We start from the raw sequence: 23,425 nt of genomic DNA, 5'->3' as shown, positions 1-23,425 counted from the left end.
TCATCATACTCCTTACCATTTCCATAATGGTCCTATTCTTCCTTTCTGCCACACCATTTTGTTGAGGTGTATACCTTGTTGTAAATTGCTTGTGAATTCCATGCTCTATGCAAAATCGAAGGAAGTCATTTGAGATGTATTCTCCACCTCTATCAGTGCTAAGGACTTTGATGTAGTGTCTGCTTTGCTTCTCAACAAGAGCTTTGTATTGGCGAAAGCGCTCAAACACTTCACTTTTCTGTTTTAGGAAATAGACCCATGTCTTTCTTGTGTAATCATCTATGAAGGTCAATAGATAATGGATGCCACCAATTGATGGTGTCTGCATTGCTCCACATAAATCTGAGTGGATAATCTCCAAAGGTGCCTTTTCCCGTATTGACTTTCCTGCTGAAAATGTATTTCTATGTTGCTTGCCCAAGATACATCATTCACATAGGCTGTCTTGTTTTTCTATGAGTGGTAGTCCCTTCACCATGCCTTTCCTATGCAACAAATTCAAACCTCCAAAGTTGAGATGTCCAAACCTCAAATGCCATAACCAATTTTCATCTTTTACCTCTGCTTGAAAGTTTACTGGTGTGACAGTTGTATCTTTTCTTCCATCTTTTTGTGAGTTCATTGATAGTTGTGCTTGTGCACCTTCTTTTTTCAAATCTGATCTTATCTTTAGGGGAAACATTCTATTGTTTGTCATTTGAACCTTTGCAATCAGCTGTGTACTTGGAGGTCTCTCCAAAATTTTGCACACATTATTTTTGAAGAAGACATTTTAGCCCTTTTTCTTGAGTTGTCTAATGCTTATGAGGTTATGCTTCAGACCGGGGACAAAGTAAGCATTTGAGATGTACTTATTTTCCCCATTATTTGTTACGATATTAACTCTTCGTTTTCCCATGACATAGACTTCGCTATCAGTCCCTAATGTCACTTCAAATTTCACACTTTCATCTAGATTGGAAAACATTTCTATGTTTCCTGACATGTGGTTGCTCCACCCTGACTCTAGATACCATATATCACTTTGTTTTTTTTGTGCTACATTACAAGCTAAAAACATGTTATCATGGTTCTGACTTTCTTTTGTGCAATTTACATTTGGTTTGTTACTAATGTTATATTGCTTCTTTCTACATTCATTTGCATAATGACCATACTTCTTACAGTAATGAAATTGGACTTGAGAGTTATCATACCTCTGACCTTGTGCTTGATTTTGGCTTGGGCCTTGACTTGGATTTTGATTGTTGCCTCTTCCATTTGAGCTTGAAGGGCTGCTTCTTCCACCTCTATGTTGGCTTCTTCCTCTTCCTCTAGCATATGATCTTTCTCTTCCTCAACCTTGACCAAATGATACTCGTGTCTTGAAGGCATGCTCCAATGAGGAGCTTGTTGCTCTATTTAATGTATGTTCATGAGAAATAAATGATGCATTAATCTCATCCACTAAGAACTGTGAGAGATCCTTTGTCTCTTCTATGGCACAACTATGGCATCAAACCTTGATCGGAAACTTCTCAAAACATTCTCAACTATTCTTCTTTCCTCAAGTGTCTCACCATGAGACCTAATTTGAGTAACCAACCCAATTACATGTGTAAAAAACGAGTCTACGTTCTCAAATTGTTTCAAAGTCTCTTCTCAACATTTGCAACTTTGTTGTATTGACTTTTTCCATGCCTTGGTAGGCTTTCTGGAGAGTGTCCCATGCTTGCTTGGACTTTGTTTATGCTACAACCCATAGGAAAACACTTTAATGAACTGCTTGAAAAATGTAGAAGAGGGCTTTTGCATCCTTTTTTCGGTTATCCCTCAACAAATCTCTTTCTGCTTAAGACTTGACATTGTATGCTACTGCATCTGCTTAAGACATGACATTGTATGCTACTGCATCTGCTGATTCTTGAAAACCATTTTCCTTCAAATCCCAAATGTCTTGAGAAGAAAACATGGCCTTCATTGTAATAGTCCAATAATCATAACTTTTTCCCTTAGTCAAGTTTGTGCTTGATGTTTCCATTTATGCGCTCTGATACCATGTTGAATTTTAGGTCGTTTTCACTCAGCTATACAGAGGATTAATAAAACTCATAATTCACTCACCACAAAAAAATAGTAAAACAAAGTAAAGCTTGGAGAAACACAATAAAACTTAGAATTAAATTCTAATTCATGAAAATACATTCATCGGCTCATTCACCAAGTAAAAACAAGGTTTACAGTGATTTACACTTAACACACAGTAAAAAACAGTAACTATTGTTTTCACGCACCCACCAAAATTTTCTCCACCATTTTCTCTGCACTACCTCAGAGACTTTCAGGCTCTCATTCTCTTGCAAAATAATTTTTACATCCATATTTATCTCAACTTACAATTTGACATTAATACATGACAGAGAAGATAATTAATATGCATTTGTTCTTGAGTGTGGACACTAATCGCGCATTTGTGTTTGTGAAGAGTTGGCAATAATCATGCAGTAAATGATTTTCCGTATTTACTCAACTTCATTAAATTCCTTAACTCTGTGGCTCAACTTCATTTAAATTTCTTAACTCTGTGGAATGGTTCGCGTAGTACTTCTGTTCTGACTTCAAACCTTCCATCTTCAAACAATTGAAATTCATATTTCCAACAATTTGGTAGGATGAATCTGTGTTATCCACTTGGTTCAGAAACTTGAACTTGGCACATCAATGACAGTTGAGAGGTCCCAAAACTGTTTTGTGATACATGCGGTACATTCTCAAAAATTGCATCGAAACGAAAAGATGTTGCTTATAGGTGGACTCTAGAATATTCACTTGATAACAACTTAAATGATTTATATGTTTAAATCAACCCTGATATGCACACATAGCCTAACTTGTTTAGAGTCAATGAGAAACCATTGACTACGGTTGATTTAGAATTTTATAGAGATATTTCATTAATAATTTTTCTGTTACAATCTAGAGAAAGAATTGAAATCAAATAGTGTTCATGGCATGGCGAAATACCAGATTTGATCTCAGAATAATTTTCAGTACATACCAAAAAGAAAAAATCATTGGAATCTAGAAAACTGACATCAATATATTTTCACTACATACGAAGAAAAAAATTCATTAGAATCTAGAAAACTGACATCATCATATCTCACGGCTCCAATGCAGGTTAGATAATTATCAGTTGCATATATCTCAGGGTTCCAATGCAGATTACAGAATTGAATAATGATATCAGTTGCATATAGTGACTTTAAACATTACAGTGCGATAGGGCTAATGTTGAAGGAAACCCCTTCTCCCTCGATTTCGTAGGTTTCCATGCATCTATGAGAAATGCAGAAATATAGTAGTTAGCAAACTGTGAATTTGTATCGATTTCGCAGATTTCCATGCATCTTTGAGAAATGCAGAAATATAGTAGTTAGTAAACTGCGAATTTGTATATAAGTAGGAAACAGTTGAATTCATTTCAAAGAAAAACATAGCTTGAAACTTGATCACAGTGTAATCATCCAGCGCTTTCATCAAAACAACCAACAGAAGACGTGGTCAGTGCAATATTTGGAATTACGAAGTTCTATACTAATTGTAGCATTGATGGCCATTTATGATATGTTCATGGGTTATGATAAATACCAACAAGTTGAATAGTTACACAAATCACAAATCAAAATTTAGTTGACAGTTAAAGGAGTGGGATGGGTAGAAGAATTTAATCGTCTAACATTATCTGATGGTGCAGGTGGGGGAATTCTTCCAAAAAGGAATTTAAGGCCTAAATATCTTTAACTATGTAGCTTCACCCACATTTTATCATGGAGAGTTTTAAATGTAAATAGACTTTGTTACAATTCTATGGGCCAATAGCATAGTTTATCAATAAAAAACACTTCATTCCATATCATTTATTTATTTATGACATTTTTTTCAAATTAATAAATTTAATTAAAATAGCAAAAAAAACATAACTACATCAAAAATAAAACTTTCTGAATCTATTACTAATGTTACATTGTTAAAATTAAAAAAATCATAAAAAAAACTAAATTATAACTTTATTATTAAAATAAATTATTATATAAGTTAAACATACAATTTTAAAACAGTTTATTTCCTTATAAAAATTTTAATTCTGTAAATAATTTTTATTAAAATATCATAAATTATGAATATCAATATTGAAAATTTTAATGATTTTTATTATTTAATATTAATTTTTATAAATAAAAATAATATTTCAATTTATTTTTTTCCAAATTCAAACTCAGTGATCAGTGATTTATTCAGATGGATGCAAAAGACCATGCATCCTAGACAACCAATCTGGCAGTGTATTAGGGTATCCATACATGATTGGGAAACTTCGCTTAATATGGGAAGAAGAACAACCTTGCCTCCTTTCATTGGACATCAGGTTTCTCACCAACAATGTTAAATAATGTATTGTTAGGAAAAGTATTCCATTAAACTTTGGTTGAAATTTCAAAATCTTGTTTTGAAGATGAACTACACTACTTGGTTCGAAACCTTCAACCGAATACTCTCTATGTAATTTTTTTTGAAAATTTTGATGAATTAACAAATTTTTATATTTGTCTTTACAATTTTAATTTTGTAAATATTTAAATTACATTTTACTTGGGACAATTTGGCTGTTAAATTATATCCTTGAATCCATCCATAATTTACACTAAATATTATCAAAGCACCAAACACTTAAGAAATCTAAGATTTTTATAAACGATTGAAGAAATTTAATTCTATCCCTGAATCCATCCATAGTTTACACTAAAATATTATTAAAGCAACAAATACTTAAAGTTGATATATATTTTTCTAAACGATTCAAGAAATTCCGGCTATATAACTTCTGAGAGATTTTTCTAAACGATTGAACAAATTCCAGCTATAAGATATGCATTCCTATTTGTAATGCTTTGTGTGTGCACTCATTTGTATGTGAAATTCCGGCTATAAGATATGCATTCGTATTTGTAATGCTTTGTGTGTGCACTCATTTGTATGTGAATTGAGTGTGTAATGAAGTGGAAAGGAGAGAGCACTGAAGTGCGAAAAAAAAAATGAAACCAGAGCAGGGATGAGATGAAAAGAGAAGGGGCTCGCAACATCGAAGGAGAAAAATAGGAGAGCACAGCAGTGCGAAACCAGTGCAATGAAAAATTGAAACCAAAGCAGGGATGAAATGAAGAAAGACTCCCGGCAGTGAATGAAATTTGGGATTCTTCTTACAAGTGCTTGTAGCTGTTCGTTTAAACGAATGGGAATGGAATGTAAATTTTTTTTATTGAATATGTAATGTGAAAACCCATGAATGTAATGAAAAAAATTTCACTCAGAAGTGAATGTGAAAGTTTTTTTAGCAGTAAACCCATGTAAGGAATTTTTATTTTTATAGCAGTCAATGTAAAAAATTTTCACATACCAGTGAATGAAGATTTTACACAGCAGTGTAAAATTATTTGTAAAAGAGGCAGAGTAATTTCTTTTTTGTGAAAGTTCTTGGTGAATCCCTCTGAGAGAGAGGAAGAAATTTGTATCAGGCAGTTTATGAATTAATACAAGTTTATTTTGGTTGAAAAACTCTGCTTTGCTCAGAATTTTTTTTGGCTTCCCTGTGCATAAGATCCTGTGGAAAAACAGAGCATTGCTCTGTGTTCAGTTAATTTGTGTTTGAAATTACCAGAAATTTCCAACATGGTATCAGAGCTGATCCAGGCTCTTTGAAGGTGACAAAGAAGCTAAAGGAAGGAGTTTTTTGCTGCAACAACTTCTCCAGCAGAGTGAAGTCTCAGGCAAAAGAATCCAAAGTATTTCTCAAATTAATTTTCTGTGTTGCTGTTCAAGAAACAATCAATCATTTTAAATACATAGTCAGGTATTTGAAGCATAGTTAAGAATGACAAGGTCAAAGAATAAAGTCTCCAATCCTCCTAAGGATATGTCTCCCTCTACTACTAAAATAGAAAACAATCAATTTGAAAACATTCTATTAGAGGCTCCAAGGTTCAATGGGAACTTTTATATATGGGAAATAAAAATGAGGACTTTCTTAGAGTCTCAAGGGATTGAAATTTGGGAATCAGTGATTGATGATAGCAAGATGGATAAAGAATCCAAGGAGTACAATGCAAAAGCAGCAAAGACAATCTTGGATGGATTTCCTGATTCTGTAAAGAAGAATCTAGGAAAATATTCATCAGCAAAGGATATATGGGACAAACTTCATGACCTTCATGCAAAGAGAGCACTGACCATGACCATCAGTCAAGAAGGAAATTCTGAACCCATCATAGAAGCTGAAAATGAGAAGGTTGACCTCATCAAGCTTCAAGTACAAGAAAGGGATGAAGAGCTCACCAAGCTTAAGAAGGAACTTGATCAAAGCAAAAGGAAGCATTATGAAGAAGTCATATCCATGACAAATCAATTGAATAAAGCAAAGAAGCAGGAAGATATCTTGTCAAGTCAACTTGAACAAAGGCACAAGAGAGTGAACAAACTTGTAGAAGAGATTGGACAGTACAAGGTAGAGGTCTCCTCTCTTAAGTCTGAATTACAAGAAGCCAGGAAACAGGCACAAGAAGCTGAGAAGAAAATGGAAAGCAGTCAAGCAAAGAATGAAGAAATGAAGTTTGATATTATCTCCCTTAAGATAATAGCAGCTGAAGCTACTCGTAGCAAGGAAGAAACTGAGGAACAACTTGCAAAGAAGAATAATGAGTGTGAAAGATTGGAAGAAGAGATTGTCCTCCTCAGGAAAAAGGTTGAAGGGATAAACAAAATCATGAAGAGCTCTCAAGCCTTGGATGACATGCTCAGCTATCACAGATCTCGATCTGATAAATCATGACTCGGGTATGCAGGTGAACCCTCGAGCAAGAATGAAAATGCTTTAAGCAAAGGAGATGTGAAGAAGGCAGAAAGAAATTGTGATGCTCCTAGTTCAAGCAAAGGCAAGGAGAAAGATCAAGGCTACAATAGAAGAAATTCTACTCCAAGTAGAAAACCAGCTTCAAGAAGAAATGTTGATGATGTCAAAGAGGCAAGAGGTAATGGTTATCATCAAAGGATCTCAAGGCAGAAAAGCTTCAGAAATACATCAAAGAAACCTCCATCTCCCAGGTACCAAAGTTCATTTTTTGGTTATTGTTATTCTTGTTCAAAATTTGGTCATATGGCAAAACACTGTAGAGCATTTCATAGAGATAGATGTTATGGTCTCCGACAATCTCCAAGAAACAATTTTATGGGAAGAAATCATGAAATCTTATTCATGAACAATATAGAATGTTTCAAGTGTCATAACATTGGGCATATGGCACGTGATTGTAACTTAACATGAGCTCTTACACAAGCTAGAACCATGCAAAAGAAGAAAGTTACACAAGTATGGAGAAGGAGGGAAATACAGTCCGAAAGTCCCTTGAGCTCTCCAGCCGATCTAAGTTTCTTTTGAGAAGACTTTGCCAAAAGGAGACAATGCATACAGTTAGGGGGAGCTTGAAATTCTTGATCATTATTGCTGAACTATATTAACAGTCATTCTTTGATGAAGATCTGTTGTCTTGGTGAAGATATGCAAGTAATGTGAAGCAAGTGAAGAACGTAACAGCCTGAGCAGAGTAAATGAAACCAGAAGACTTTTACAGCAGTAAAAGTAAATTTTATTTTTTCACACCGCAGTTAAAAAGAGTTATGTAAATTTTGTTTTGTTGGGAGATTGAAATGCATTGAAATGCAGTACGAAGGCAGAACATAGAACAGGGGCAGGGTGGAAACTTCTGTGTGTGGAGCACATGGATTAGAATGCACAGCGGCATGGAAATTTTTTTGTGGAGCACATGCATTGAAATGCATAGCAATGGAATGTAGTTTTTAATGTAATGTGAGGGAAGCGTGAGTGAATATACACAGCAGTGTAGTCCTTTGAAGAAATGGGAATCCACGCAACAACGTGAGGTAGTTTTTTGTTGTTGAAGAAAAATGTGAAATGTGTAGCAGCTCGAGTATTTTGTTTTGAGAACACATAAAATGAAGGAGGAGCATGTAATGTAGAAAACGAAAGCATGCATCAATGCAATCATGAAATTTTTCACACAGCAGTGAAAAGGGTAATGTAAGTCTTGTTTTTGTTGTTGGAGAATATGTAGTAAAAACACACAGCAGTGTGAATATGAAAAATGCAACAGCATGAAGATTTTTTTTGTTGAAGAAACGAAATGTAATGGGCAGCAACACATGTAAAAGAAAGTTTTATTTACAACAGTAAATGTAAGTGTAGTGAGTGTGTTGTTCATTGAACTGAAATGCAATATATGCAACATCAGTGAATGTAATAAATATTTACACATAGCAATGTAAATTTGTAAGTTGGGATAGAGTATTTGTTCCAGAAGAGAAAGAGTATTTTGTTTTTTGAAAAATGCACAACAGTGCAGACACAGCAGTGCTTCAGCAGTGTTAATTTTGAAGACAGAGAGATAGTATTTTTTAGAAGAGACAGTGAAGTTTATTTTGTTTTGGAACTGCGCTTGAAGCAGTCTTTTGGTGAATAATCTCCAGTGAATCCCTCTGTTAAGAGGAAGATCTATTGTCTTTGGTGAATCCCTCTGCCAAGAGGAAGATGCTTTTCAGCATAGACTGGTAAATCCCTCTGGTTAAGAGGAAGATGCTCTTTAGCATAATCTCTTGGAGAATCCCTCTATGTGAGGAAGACTCTTTTGTAATAGCAGTTTTGTAATCCCTCTGTTAAGAGGAAGACTTTTTTTTTGAAACAGGCAGCAAAAAGGATTCTGAGATGATCAGAAAAGCACATCCGATTATGTTCTTCAGATGGGTTCAGGAGCCATTTCATGGACTTCTAAGAAACAGCCTATTGTGGCGTTGTCTACAGCAAAGGCTGAATATGTGGCAGCTACAGCAGCAACATGTCAAGTAGTTTGGATGAGAAGGATGTTAAGGAGCTTAAGCCAAGAGCAAGCAAAAGCAACAGTGATTTTTTTTTGTGACAATAGCTCAGCTATTGCATTATCAAGAATTCAGTGTTTCATAAGAGAACGAAACACATTGACACAAGATTTCATTACATCAGGGAATTGGTGAGCAATGGAGAAACTGTCTTAGAACATTGTAGGACTCAGGAACAGGTTGCAGACATTTTGACAAAGCCATTGGACCAGAAAAGCTTTGAATTTTTGAGGAAATGTTTGGGTATGACTGAATGCCCAGCAGTTGAAATTAAAGGGGAGTGTTGGAATATTAATTCCAACTGTCGTGCAGCGTTGCCGGAAGCTGTCTGTAAACGACGACTGCAAAACCATTGAAGAAAACCACGAAGACTTCCCCGCACCGCCTTTTGTCATAAGTGGTATTTCTCGAAGGGCCTCCGAACACCCCGACTAAATGACACGCGTCCAGTGTACGTCTCCAAAACTGCCCATTCCCCGGGTGGTAAACATCGTTTGAGTTGTGTGAGTTAGGTGCGTCCGATCAAGTCAACGGACCAGGATCTCCTTCAACCTGCCTGAACTTTTGTCTGATCGCCCACGTGAAGGAATTAATGTTATTCATGATGTTTCGTAAATTGCAGGTAAAAGTTGGTAAATGTTTTTAAGTCTTGTTTGCACGGAAGCATGGCGAATTTAAAGAATGGTATGGGCAAGTCAACGCCCTATCTTTAATGCTTTTGGTATATGTTTCTTGTGTGTGCTCATTTGCATATGAGTTTTATTGCACATGGAATGAAAAGAAACTGGGTTCGCAGCAGCGAATAGAAATCAGAGGAGATGCACAGCAGTGCATAAGATATGCATTCATATTTGTAATGCTTTGAGTGTGCACTCATTTGTATGTGAATTGAGTGTGTAATGAAGTGGAAAGGAGAGAGCACTGAAGTGCGAAAAAAATGAAACCAGAGCAGGGATGAGATGAAAAGAGAAGGGGCTCGCAGCAGCGAAGGAGAAAAATAGGAGAGCACAGCAGTGCGAAACCAGTGCAATGAAAAATTGAAACCAGAGCAGGGATGAAATGAAGAAAGACTCCCGACAGTGAATGAAATTTGGGATTCTTCTTACAGGTGCTTGTAGTTGTTCGTTGAAACGAATGGGAATGGAATATAATTTTTTTTTATTGAATATGTAATGTGAAAACCCATGAATGTAATGAAAAAAATTTCACTCAGAAGTGAATGTGAAAGTTTTTTAGCAGTAAACCCATGTAAGGAATTTTTATTTTTACAGCAGTCAATGTAAAAACTTTTCACATAGCAGTGAAGGAAGATTTTACACAGCAGTGTAAAATTATTTGTAAAAGAGGCAGAGTAATTTCTTTTTTGTGAAAGTTCTTGGTGAATCCCTCTGAAAGAGATGAAGAAATTTGTATCAGGCAGTTTATGAATTAATACAAGTTTATTTTGGTTGAAAAACTCTGCTTTGCTCAGAATTTTTTTTGGCTTCCCTGCGCATAAGATTGTGTGGACAAAACAAAGCATTGATCTGTGTTCAGTTAATTTGTGTTTGAAATTACTAGAAATTTCAAACAGTTTTCACAATCTGAAATTTCCACTGACAGTGAATTAAACAAAGATAAAAATTACAAAAAGCTCAGATCGAATCACAGTTTTGACAATCTGTAGTTTTAGCTAACAGTGAATTAAACAAATATCAGAAAACGCTTTAGCGATCAAACCGTAATCATATTTCTGTATCAGTTATGAGAATGGACTTTGGGGAAGGAGGACATCCAATGTTTTCCCTTATTAACATACAGTTAATCTCAAATGAAGCAACATCGAATGAATCTTATTGATGTCAACATACAGTTTTCCTTTAATTTTTGGCATACTCTTCCCTTTTCTTTATAAATTAATTTACTCATCTTAAACTTTTCCATATATACACGTTAACGCTTAAAAATCATCGGTATTCATTTAATTTAGAAATACATATATTTAATTTTATTTTCTTAAACAAGAAATTACAACTCTTCCAAATATACAAATTCAGTCATATACGCTTCGGAGCGTCTATCGCCGGACACCATCGCTATTTCTACTAACACAAAAACTTTCTCATATTCTCCTAATTTTTTCTGATGCTTTTGAAGGTATTATATTCCAAATTGAAATGTTTTTTTGCTTCTACTGTTTCAGAGATGCAAAATGTATATACCAATGCTTCCCAAGTTTTTTTAGACCTTTTCTACCATCGTATTTCAACAAGTTGATGTAAATTAATTCTTAACATTAATTCTTAATAGAGAAATAAAAACCTTTGCCTTCCATAAAATGGAAACGGCTCAGTAATAAAAACTATAATGAGATGGATCAGTGAATTGAGGAGGAGATAGTGTTACAATGTCAGAACGCAGGATGAAATGTATGAGAATATGCATGTGCGTGACATTTTGTAATGGATGTATGTGTGGCGTGAATGCTCATAGCAGTGAGAGGGTTCTGTAATGGATGCATAGCAATGTGGCGATGGATTCATGACTTCATGGTGGTATACTTGAAGTATGTGTGACATATTTGCTCATCATTCATGATAATGAGGTAATGGATCCGGAAATTCATTGGAAGGTACGAGAATGGATTTCTCTCGGAATTTATTCTCAAAGCGGGGCATGGATCAGTGAATTGATATGTGAAGGTCGTGTAGGAGGAAATGTACGAGAATGGATTTCTCTCGGAATATATTCTCAAAGCAGGGGATGGATCAGTGAATTGATATGTGGGAGAATATCAGGAGGAAAGGTATGAGAAGATTGTGTTGAAATCTAATTTCAACGCAGACCACCAGAAACCGTGAACCAAGCCAGAAATCGTTCACCGGATTTTCTCGGAGCGATTTGTCGACGAAGGAATAATCCGGCAAGGAGCTCCGATATAATTTGGAGCCGACACGTGGTTCAGCCCTGACGTAACGCAACGTAAGAATCTCGGGAGTTAATGTTCAACATATGTTGGCCTTCCGATATTCTCCTCCTCCGTTCGATCTACTCCACCTTTTTCGTCCATTGATTGCCCAAACCTGCATACGAACATACATTAATGACTTTGCGTGGAGTGAATTTCATTTTTGGTTGACCGCGGTAAAATAATTAATGAATTAATTGTTACCGTAGAGAATAGGTAAGGTGATTTAAATTTTAATGTTTTTATATGTATCGGAGGTATGGTGGTGCATTTAAAGAAAGGCATGGGTGTTAAAAATATTTACGGCACGTAACAGTAATTGTGTTTTTTTTTATTTTATTTTGTTTTCTAAAAATGAAAAGGGCTCGTGCATTGACTATTGTAAGAAAAAAAGAGAGCAGTGAAAAACGTGCTCTGCATCTTTGTTTTGTATGGCACATGGGTGAAATGTAAGTGTTCGCAGCAGCGAGAGAAAACCAGGATGTATGCACAACAATGCACAAATGTATTTGGTAATGTTTTGTGAGGCATTGTAAAACAGAGAAATAGCAAAAACCATGTGTGGTTTTGCACAGCAGTGCATAAAGGAAATGGTGAAGCGATTTTTGTAAGCCTGTGTAAATTTCTTTTACAGCAGTAAACATATGTAAATTTTTAAATTACAGCAGTAAAGTTTTTGTTACAGCAGTGAATGTAAAAGGGGATTTACAGCAGTAAACCCAGTTCAGTAAATTCTCAGAAATGTTTTTTTATGGTGGTGAATTACTCTGTTTCTCTGTGAAATTTTTTTTAACCTCCTCTGTGCACAAAAAGATCCTGTGGAGGTAAAACAGAGCATTGCCTCTGTGTGTTTGAATATTTGGTTTTTGGTATTTTCCCCATTGAAAAATAACCAACAGTGGTATCAGAGCAGGACCAGGCTCTTTAAAGAAGTTAAAGAAGCTGAAGGGAGAAGGTTGTTGCTGCAGCAAAACTTCTCAGGCAGTTAGAAGACTCAGACAGCGCAGGATTCAGGTATTCTTCATAGCTATCTTGTTTGTTATTGAAGAGACAGTCAGTGTTTTAAATACACAGTCAAGGAATGGCCAGCACAAGCACTGGTATGGGTTTGTTTAACACCCAGCTCCCACAGTTTAATGGGAAGAACTATGACTATTGGGCAATAACCATGACAGCCCTGTTTGCCTCTCAAGATTTATGGGAAATAGTTGAGGAAGGTTTTGAAGAACCAGCAGATGAAACTGAGTTCAATGCATTAACTCAGGGAGAGAAGGATCTGTTGAAGAGTAATAGGAAGAAAGATTCAAAAGCCCGTGTGTTGTTATATCTAGCAGTAGACCAGAGTATATTTCCAAGGTTAGCAGCAGCTAAGACATCCAATGAAGCATGGGAAACCCTTAAGACAGCCTATCAAGGCATGGAGAGAGTGAAGACAGCAAAACTACAATTGCTGAGAAAGGATTTTGAGAATCTGTGCATGAAGGAGTCAGATAACATTGACTCATTCTTCACTCATGTGATTGGTGTAATCACACAAATGAGAACTCATGGAGAAACCATTGAAGACAGAAGGATTGTGGAGAAAATATTGAGGGTCTTACCCTCAAAGTTTGATGCAATAGTCACCACCATTGAAGAGACAAAGGATCTCTCAAACTATTCAGTTGATGAGCTACATGCATCACTGATAACACATGAGCAGAGGTTGAGTAGGAATGAAAACTCATCTCTTGAGCAAGCCTTCAAGACCCAGATGTCCTTTGGAAGAGGAAGAGGTCAAGGCAGAGGAAACAAGAGAGGAAGAGGCAGAAGCCAGAACAGAGGTGGAAGGAACAACCCATCAAATGCACAAGGAAGAGGCAGCAATCCAAATCAGAACCAAAGTCAAGGCAGCAGCCAACAAAGAGATCAGTATCAGGCTCAAGGATAGAGGTATGATAAATCTAATGTTCAATGCTATTATTGCAAAAAGTATGGACATTATGCTAGTGATTGTAGAAAGAAACAGCATGATATGAACAGTAGACAAAATGCAAATGTTACAAGAGAAAACAGCAGTCAAAATAATGTCATGTTAGCTTGTAACATGGCTGAAACACATAGTGAAGACATATGGTTTTTAGACTCAGGTTGCAGCAACCATATGACAGGGAATATAGCCCTCTTCTCAGCCTTAAATCAGAATTTGAAATCAGAGGTCACACTAGGAACTGATAGTAAAGTGTCTGTTATGGGAAAAGGGGAGGTAAAAATATTTACAAAACAAGGAGAAAGGAAAACCATAGCAGATGTCTACTATGTCCCCGGAATGAGATGTAACCTATTGAGTGTTGGACAGCTTATCCAAAAGGGTTACAATGTTTATTTTGTGAATGATGTATGCACCATCATGGATATACCACCCAGCAAAAGATGCATTGCTGAAGTGAAGATGACAAGGAACAGGATGTTCCCTCTCCGGATCAGGGCAGACATGAAGAACAAAAGGGAAATGGCAGCAGTCACCCAAGAGGCCTTCCAAAGCGTGCCAAAGGATGAGAACTGGTTATGGCACTTGAGATTCGGGCATCTAAATTTTGGAGGTCTAAACTTATTGAGCAGAAAAGGAATGGTAAAGGGATTACCATTGATAGAGAAGCCGGACAGCCTTTGTGAAGGTTGTATATTGGGCAAACAACATAGAGAAAGTTTTCCATCAGGGAAGAGCATAAGGGCAAAGACACCCTTAGAGATTATCCACTCAGATTTGTGTGGACCAATGCAAGCTCCATCATTAGCTGGCAGCCTATATTTCTTGACATTCATTGATGATTTTACAAGAAAGACTTGGATATATTTCCTCAAGAACAAAAGTGAAGTCTTTGAGAAATTCCAAAATTTCAAAGCACTTGTGGAGAACCAAAGCGGGCTGCACATAAAAGTATTGAGAACTGATAGAGGAGGTGAGTATATCTCCAATGAATTCCTTAAGTTTTGTAGAGAAAATGGAATTCATAAACAGTTCACAACTCGGTACACTCCGCAGCAAAATGGAGTTGCTGAAAGGAAAAACAGGACCATCATGGATATGGCAAGGAGCATGTTGAAGGCAAAGCATTTGCCGAATGAGTATTGGGCTGAAGCTGTACATTGTGCAGTGTACATTTTGAACAGGTGTCCTACAAAAGCAGTCTTGAACAAAGTGCCAGAAGAGGCATGGAGTGGGAGAAAGCAAGGAGTCACCCACATGAGAGTTTTTGGATGTGTGGCCTATGCACACATACCAGATCAGCTAAGGAGGAAGTTGGACAGCAAAGGGGAGAAATGCATCTTCATTGGATACAGTGAGGAATCCAAAGCCTACAGGTTGTATATTCCATCTAGCAAGAAGTTTTTTGTCAGCAGAGATGTTCAATTCATAGAAGAGGAAGCTTGGGATGGAAGCATAGAGAAAACAGTCAATGTCAAGAACTGTTTGTCTCATGATGAAGATGAAGAGGAGGTGGCTGAAATACATCCCCAAACAGCAGCGCCAACACAAGGACAGCAAGGGACACCATTGAGGATCAATGAGAGTGCTTCTCCAAGCACACCACAAGGAGGAAATTCAAGCGCATCTTCAAGCACTTGCACACCAAGTGAACGAGGTAAGAAGTTTAGAAATCTAAGTGAAATTTATGAAGAAGGAATGAATTCCTTATTTGCCTTGTATTGTCATGTTGATGATCCTATTCATTTCGAAGATGCAATTAAAGATAGGAAATGGATAGAATCTATGGATGAGGAGATCAATGCCATAGAGAGAAACAAAACATGGGATTTGGTTGAGTTACCTAAAGGCAAAGAAGTCATTGGTGTGAAATGGGTCTACAAGACCAAGAGCAATGTTGAAGGCAAGATAGAAAGGCACAAGGCAAGGTTGGTTGTCAAGGGGTACAAGCAGCAGTATGGAAGAGATTATGAGGAGACTTTTGCCCCAGTTGCAAGAATGGAAACCGTGAGAGCAGTGTTGTCCATAGCAGCACAAAACAAATGGAAAGTCTACCAAATGGATGTGAAATCAGCATTCCTAAATGGAGTGTTAATGGAAGAGGTCTATGTGGAACAGCCTCTCGGATATGAGAAGAAAGGTGAAGAGCACAAAGTGTGCAAATTGAAGAAAGCTCTTTATGGGCTGAAGCAAGCGCCAAGAGCATGGTACAGCATGATAGATTCTTATCTATTGGATAATGAATTTGACAAATGTGAAGGAGAGCCCACAGTCTACATGAAAGAAAAGGATGGTAAAATTTTAATTGTTGTCTTATATGTAGATGATGTTATTTTCACTGGAAATGATATTTATCTTATTGAGAATTTTAAATCAGTCATGAAGGATGAATTTGAAATGACTGACATGGGTTTGTTGAGATACTTCTTAGGCATAGAAGTAGATCAAAATGAAAAATGAATTTTTATATCTCAAGCAAGATATGTAAATCAAATTTTGAGCAGATTTAAGATGGAAGAATGCAAGGCAGCAATCACTCCCACAGTGATGGGATTAAAACTCAGCAGAGAGGACAGCAGCAAGGATTTTGATCCTAGCTTGTATAAAAGTATTGTAGGCAGCCTTATGTATTTAACAGCTACTAGGTCTGATTTAATGTATGCTGTTAGTTTGATTTCCAGATTCATGGAGAGGCCAAAGGAGGCACATTGGCAGGCAGCAAAAAGAATTTTGAGGTATGTCAAAGGCACCAAAATGTTTGGAATTTTATATCATGCCTCAGAACATTCAGATTTGGTTGGATACACAGACAGCGATTGGGCTGGAAGTGTAGATGATCGGAATAGCACTTCCGGTTATGTATTTCATATGGGTTCAGGAGCCATTTCATGGGCTTCTAAGAAGCAGTCCATTGTAGCATTGTCTACAGCAGAGGCTGAATATGTGGCAGCTACAGCAGCAGCATGTCAAGCAGTGTGGATGAGAAGAATGTTGAGAAGCTTAGGCCAAGAGCAGGCAAAAGTGACAGTGATTTTTTGTGACAATAGCTCAGCTATTGCATTGTCAAAGAATTCAGTGTTTCATAAGAGAACGAAACACATTGATACCAGGTTTCACTACATCAGAGAATTGGTGAACAATGGAGAAATTGTCCTAGAACATTGCAGGACTCAAGAACAGGTAGCAGACATCTTGACAAAGCCACTGGATCAGAAGAGCTTTGAATTTTTGAGGAAGTGTCTCGGTATGACCGAATGCCCAGCTGTTGAAATTAAAGGGGAGTGTTGAAATCTAATTTCAACGCAGACCACCAGAAACCGTGAACCAAGCCAGAAATCGTTCACCGGATTTTCTCGGAGCGATTTGTCGACGAAGGAATAATCCGGCAAGGAGCTCCGATATAATTTGGAGCCGACACGTGGTTCAGCCCTGACGTAACGCAACGTAAGAATCTCGGGAGTTAATGTTCAGCATATGTTGGCCTTCCGATATTCTCCTCCTCCGTTCGATCTACTCCACCTTTTTCGTCCGTTGATTGCCCAAACCTGCATACGAACATACATTAATGACTTTGCGTGGAGTGAATTTCATTTTTGGTTGACCGCGGTAAAATAATTAATGAATTAATTGTTACCGTAGAGAATAGGTAAGGTGATTTAAATTTTAATGTTTTTATATGTATCGGAGGTATGGTGGTGCATTTAAAGAAAGGCATGGGTGTTAAAAATATTTACGGCACGTAAAAGTAATTGTGTTTTTTTTTATTTTATTTTGTTTTCAAAAAATGAAAAGGGCTCGTGCATTGACTATTGTAAAAAAAAAGAGAGCAGTGAAAAACGTGCTCTGCATCTTTGTTTTGTATGGCACATGGGTGAAATGTAAGTGTTCGCAGCAGCGAGAGAAAACCAGGATGTATGCACAGCAGTGCACAAATGTATTTGGTAATGTTTTGTGAGGCATTGTAAAATAGAGAAATAGCAAAAACCATGTGTGGTTTTGCACAGCAGTGCATAAAGGAAATGGTGAAGCGATTTTTGTAAGCCTGTGTAAATTTCTTTTACAACAGTAAACATATGTAAATTTTTAAATTACAGCAGTAAAGTTTTTGTTACAGCAGTGAATGTAAAAGGGGATTTGCAGCAGTAAACCCAGTTCAGTAAATTCTCAGAAATGTTTTTTTATGGTGGTGAATTATTCCGTTTCTCTGTGAAATTTTTTTTAACCTCCTCTGTGCACAAAAAGATCATGTGGAGATAAAACAGAGCATTGTCTCTGTGTGTTTGAATATTTGGTTTTTGGTATTTTCTCCATTTAAAAAATACCCAACAGATTGATCAGTCAATTGATCGGATAATATTGTCAAAACCATCGAGGAATGAATGGAATGGCTGTGCATGGGCGTGGTACGTTCATAGCAATGAGGGGATCAGGATGTATCAATCAATTCATGGGAGGATAGCGTGAGAATATCAGACTGCTGAGGCAACATTAGTCACTTGCAGCATTAATAACTTTGTTGTATGTGAATGCAATATTGTTTGCAAAGGGCAAAATTGTTTTACACAACTGTCAAGATGCTTCCGTGACATTGTGAACATAAATAACCATGAAATTTGAAATGTGGGTTTGTTTTAAAATTCCGATAAGGTAGGGATTGATGTTAAGATTGATGCCAAGATTCCCGGGAATGGTATCATAATACGGTAAATATGGGAATTGATGCAAGGTTTCCGACTGTAAAATTCCAGGGATTGATGCCAAGATTGATGTGATAGATAATGTCCCTCTACGCATGGCGTCGCTGTCCAATCATAGTACCTATATGAATCATGCTTAAACCTAGAATTTCCTACATTTTTCTGCAAATCGGAAAACGCAGCGCATTCTATTTCGACAGCGGGACTCCGAGGCAGGCTCCTCTGCATTGCGCCATCCATTGTGATTCAGTTCAGTTAATCAGAATGGGCTTTCTCTTCAACAGGGTGGACAGAAGCGATCTCAGAGCTGGGGACCATGTTTACTCATGGAGGGCAGGTTACACATATGCTCACCACGGTACAATTCCTCGCCTCAATATAGCCTTTACATTCAAAACAGTTACTGAGAAGGTATCAGATTTTTCTGCGTTGTAATGCATTTGTTCTGCCTTGCTTCTGTGACATATGTATGGATATGTATGGTGTGATACCCAAATTGTTTTCAGAATTTTCCTGGTTTTAAATTTTTAATGGCAATGAGGTTTGCTATCATTTTCTTTAAGTTGGGTTTTATGAAGATCTCATGGGTCTAATTGTGACCCGTTTGGATTTTTGGGTACGGGGAACCTAGGTTTTGGAAGAGGCAGCTGTTAAGTTCTTTTTTTCCTTGAAATGTTTGGGTTATGGTTTGCTTCCCAGAATGATTCGAATTAGATCCGCACAATATGAAAGAGATCCGCTTGTTGGTGTGAAGGGTTATTATATGTAGTTTTGTAAATTTCAAGAATATTTTATCTGGACTGTAAATTTAAAAAAAAATTAAAATAGAATAGAATAGGCATGGGTTATGTTGCCTTTTTATCTGGATTGTAAATTTCAAGAATAGGTATGGGTTATGTTGCCTTTTATCTGCATCGTAAATTTCAAGAATAAGATAGATAGAAGTTAATTTTTTACTAAATTCACTTTATCTGCTGGATTCCAAAATATGTCTTTCTGAAGCTAGTTAGGTTGGTATATGTAATTAATCATTGTATTTTAAATATAAATATAAGAAAGGTTATTATAAAAAATAAAAGTTACTTATTTTAAAAAGAATTTTTTTTCCTTTGGAAAATATAAAGAGAAAAGAAACTGTTTTTGTTTAGTTGATATTTTTTTCTCAGATAAAGAAACAAGTTAATGGCCTAAGATCTAGAAGTATCTAACAGGAGTGAAAGTCTGCATTTTTACATACTACCAGGGGTAATACTAGGTAGCCTAGTTTTCCTTGAATAAAAGTGATAAATCAACTTGCATTTGCCCATAAAGGGTAATACTAGGTAGCATAGTTTTCCTTGAATAAAAGTGATAAATCAACCTGCATTTGCCAATAAAGAGTAATACTAGGTAGCCTAGTTTTCTTGAATAAAAGTGATAAATCAGTCTGCATTTGCAGATAAGGAGTAATACTAGATAGCCTAGTTTTCCTTGAATAAAAGTGATAAATCAACCTGCATTAGCCAATAACAGCTAATAATGAATTTGACAACTAAATTATAATAATTTTTCCTAAACATCAAAAAAGTTAAAGAGGCTTGACATTCCAGCTATCTCTTAGTTAAGCCAATCTTCTCTATGTTGTTTTGTTTTTATATATTGTTCCTATAAGAGGGACGAGGGATTCTTTGGCTGAAAATGAAGAGGAATGCTACATGCTACCGATACTTCGTTGATGAGGTTAGAGATTAATCAGAAAACATATGGCCTATAGATAGAAGTATAACAAAACAGCCTGGCTGAATCCAATTCCTTTGGATTTTTAGGATAAATAATGTTTCCATGTACATTGATTTTCCTCTGCCTGTTGTGCATTTTGCTGTGAACTTGCATTTGCGAACTATAGATAGAAGCATAACAAAACAGCCTGGCTGAATCCAATTCCTTTGGAATTTTAGGATAAATAATGTTTCCATGTACATTGATTTTCCTCTGCCTGTTGTGTATTTTGCTGTGAACTTGCATTTGCGAACTATTAAAATTAACTGTTTGCAGTTTGGTGATTGTTCTTAATATTTAATTGCCACTATGAAGATTTCTATGAGCGCTAGTTATAAAGATAGCTATCTTTATAGTGTGAAAAATTTTCTTCATATTTCAGTGTTTTAATGGTAAATGCATATTGCAACACATTACAACAAGTGTTTTTCTTCATTAATGCGCTCTTTCCTTCATTGTTGGATGATTTGGAAAATGAAAAATCAGTGGCTCCTATTTCAGAATTATTGTAAATAAATTGGAAATTGCTAAATCAGTTCAGTTTTCCTAAAACACGTGGATATATCTTTATCTCCTGCAGGCTTAAGTTTAATTGCTTTTGCTGTTTGATGTTTTCCATCCACTTGGTTGTACTGGTTCGCAACTTCGTCCATCATTAAACAAATCACACTCCTTATAAGCAGTAAGACCTCCTCGTGCATCGTAGTGTTGCTGTTATAAGCAGTATGACCTCCTCATGCATCGTACTGTTGCTCTAGGTCAAAATTAGGTCGTTGGCTGGTGTTTATTGCTCCCCCAAAGGCCGCACCTTACACTACAGGTGTTTTTGAGACCAATCAAACCTTTGAATATAAGCCCCCATGATCTTTGGTCGCAATAGTCTTTTGCTGCATTTTATGTTTTCTCCAACTATTTTGGTATGGTAATGGAATGTCGGGTGCTTTAATAAAAGTTGTGTATATTAGTTATCTTAATATTTATTAATGTCTCAAACTGATTAGAAAAGTATGTTAATAGGATTAAAAGAATACATCCAATGTAAGTAAAGAGTGGAAGTATGCATCCAATGTAAGTAAAAAGTGGAAGTTTGTGGAAGTTTGGTGCAACTTTTATGGAATAGTATGTGGTATTTTTATCGATTTAGCAATATAATTTAATATAATTATTATAATTGTGGTAAGTTGATGTATTAATAGTTATTATTCAAATAATAGTTAATGTATAATTCTGGATATTAATATCTTACTTGACGTTAGAGTAAGAATATTATTTAATAACCCTTTAATAGTTAACGAGTTCTATTTTTATAATGAAATGTTTTATATTTTTAAAACAAAACTTTTAAGTTAAAGGAATGTGTAATATACTTTTGCATTAGGTGCAAAGATAAGGTTTGGCATCTTAAGGGTGCTTTTAATGACTATATAGCCTAACATAAATAAGTGTGTTTTTTTTATTATTTTTATAAAAATCCATCAAATTTCTACAATGGAACCTCTAACTTATTATATATTGTATTAGGTGTAGATATAAAGTCTGTTAGATAAAAGGTGGATTGAATGATTATTCAATATAATTAAATAGGATCAAATGTAGCATATAACATACATCCTTAATTAAGAAAGTTTTTTAAAATATTGTTCGACCATTGGCATTGTTTGGATGACTAGTGGCTACAAGTGTGTTGGGATTGATGTTAACCAGATTAGCATTGAGGTAGGTGGCAACAAGCATTGGTATTGTTGTCCACTAGTCTCGTCAACTAGATTAGCATTGAGGTTGGTGGAAGCAACCGTTGGCATTGATGTCCACTAGTCTAGCTATGATGTCAACTGGGGCTAGCAATAATGTGCATGGTGTGCCAAGCTCAGGGGGAATCCCATGGCTATAGTAATATCTTGTAAAGAGTCATCATAATAGCAAGACTATTGAAGAAGTCATGATATGATGACTATGATTGTTGGGAGGCCCATGCTTTGAAAGCATTTGTTAATCAAAAGAGCAGCTCAGATGCCCCTGGATGTGGCACAATTGAATTGTGCTTAAAAAGATCCTTCCAACGGTATACTGAAGTCTACAAATGACTTCCTAGATGAAAAGCTATCGACAGTCAAAGTTAGGACCTCCAGAGTCAAAGTTGCAGTGCCAAAAGTAGCTAAAGGACCCTTTAGTGGCATGCTAGTTTGGCATCTTTGCCAAATACAATGGAGCACTTTAGCACAATGGCTAACAGAGGACCTCTTAGACGTCGTCTGACAACATTGTAGTGGGGAGTGTTTTGTTTGGCCAATGGTGGAGCCCACTCTACAACTAAGCCCAACGAATATGTCTTGAAAGTTTTTAAAGGGTCGCGAAGGTGAGTGTCGGGATGGAAGTGTCAGGCAGATGTGCACCTGACAACAACAGGGAACATTATGATTGGTCGACGGTGGAGCCTTCCCTACATGTAGGCCCGACGAGAGTGCCCCAGAAGGTTTATGCAAGGCAAAGAACGAAGAATTGAAATGACGCAAGATGAGTTTGAATACCGTGCAAGTTTAGAGGAAGATTAAGCACCATAGACATCAGAAGAGGTCATGATGGGTTAGCAAGTGAAAGAGTTAAGGGCAAAAGGAGTGTCGAGATGGAAATAGGTCCAAACTGCTGAACTGGAGATCAATGATAGAGGTTCATCCTGACACCCCCCCTCAATACCACAAACATCTAACAAGGGGTGTCGAGATGAGTGGCAACCACAGGTATTGACCAACGGTGGTTTTCCAAGCATTGGGCAACGTGGTAAGTCGAGAAGAGACCAGACTCTTAAGAAATTTCTATAAAGGTTTTGCTCACAAAACCAGGGTTTGGGGACCCTTTCTCTCTCCTCTCTGATAGTGGGATAGGTGGCAACAGATTACTGGTCAAAGGTGACATCAACATGAAGTCATTCTGTTGGTCAAAGCTTGAAAGATTTTGTAGCAGCATACATAGGGAGTGTCAGGCTGACTAGGTGTTAAGATGACGTGGGCATTGTCAAAGATAGCTAAGCTTGGGAGCCATGATATTGGCCCATGGTGTTGTGGGAGGACCCCA

General features: G+C 36.6%; 1 protein-coding gene across 1 annotated transcript in view; it reads left to right on the top strand.

Moving 5' to 3' along the window:
• The first annotated feature begins 18,770 nt into the window (after positions 1 to 18,770).
• The window catches only part of LOC149265110 (protein LEAD-SENSITIVE 1-like), a 34,322-nt gene continuing 29,667 nt past the window's right edge, over positions 18,771 to 23,425 (top strand). Inside the window, exon 1 of the mRNA XM_089391616.1 lies at positions 18,771 to 18,953. Within this exon, the coding sequence (XP_089247742.1) occupies positions 18,860 to 18,953 (94 nt within the window). The 5' untranslated portion in view covers positions 18,771 to 18,859. The remainder of the gene's footprint in view (positions 18,954 to 23,425) is intronic.

This window comes from Pinus tabuliformis, chromosome 6, assembly GCF_031772625.1.
Source record: "Pinus tabuliformis cultivar Carrire ecotype Pingquan chromosome 6, CPIR1, whole genome shotgun sequence".
In the NCBI taxonomy this organism is placed as follows: domain Eukaryota; kingdom Viridiplantae; phylum Streptophyta; class Pinopsida; order Pinales; family Pinaceae; genus Pinus; species Pinus tabuliformis.
The sequence above is the reverse complement of the archived record's forward strand: the minus strand, read 5'-3'. Positions and strand labels throughout refer to the sequence as shown.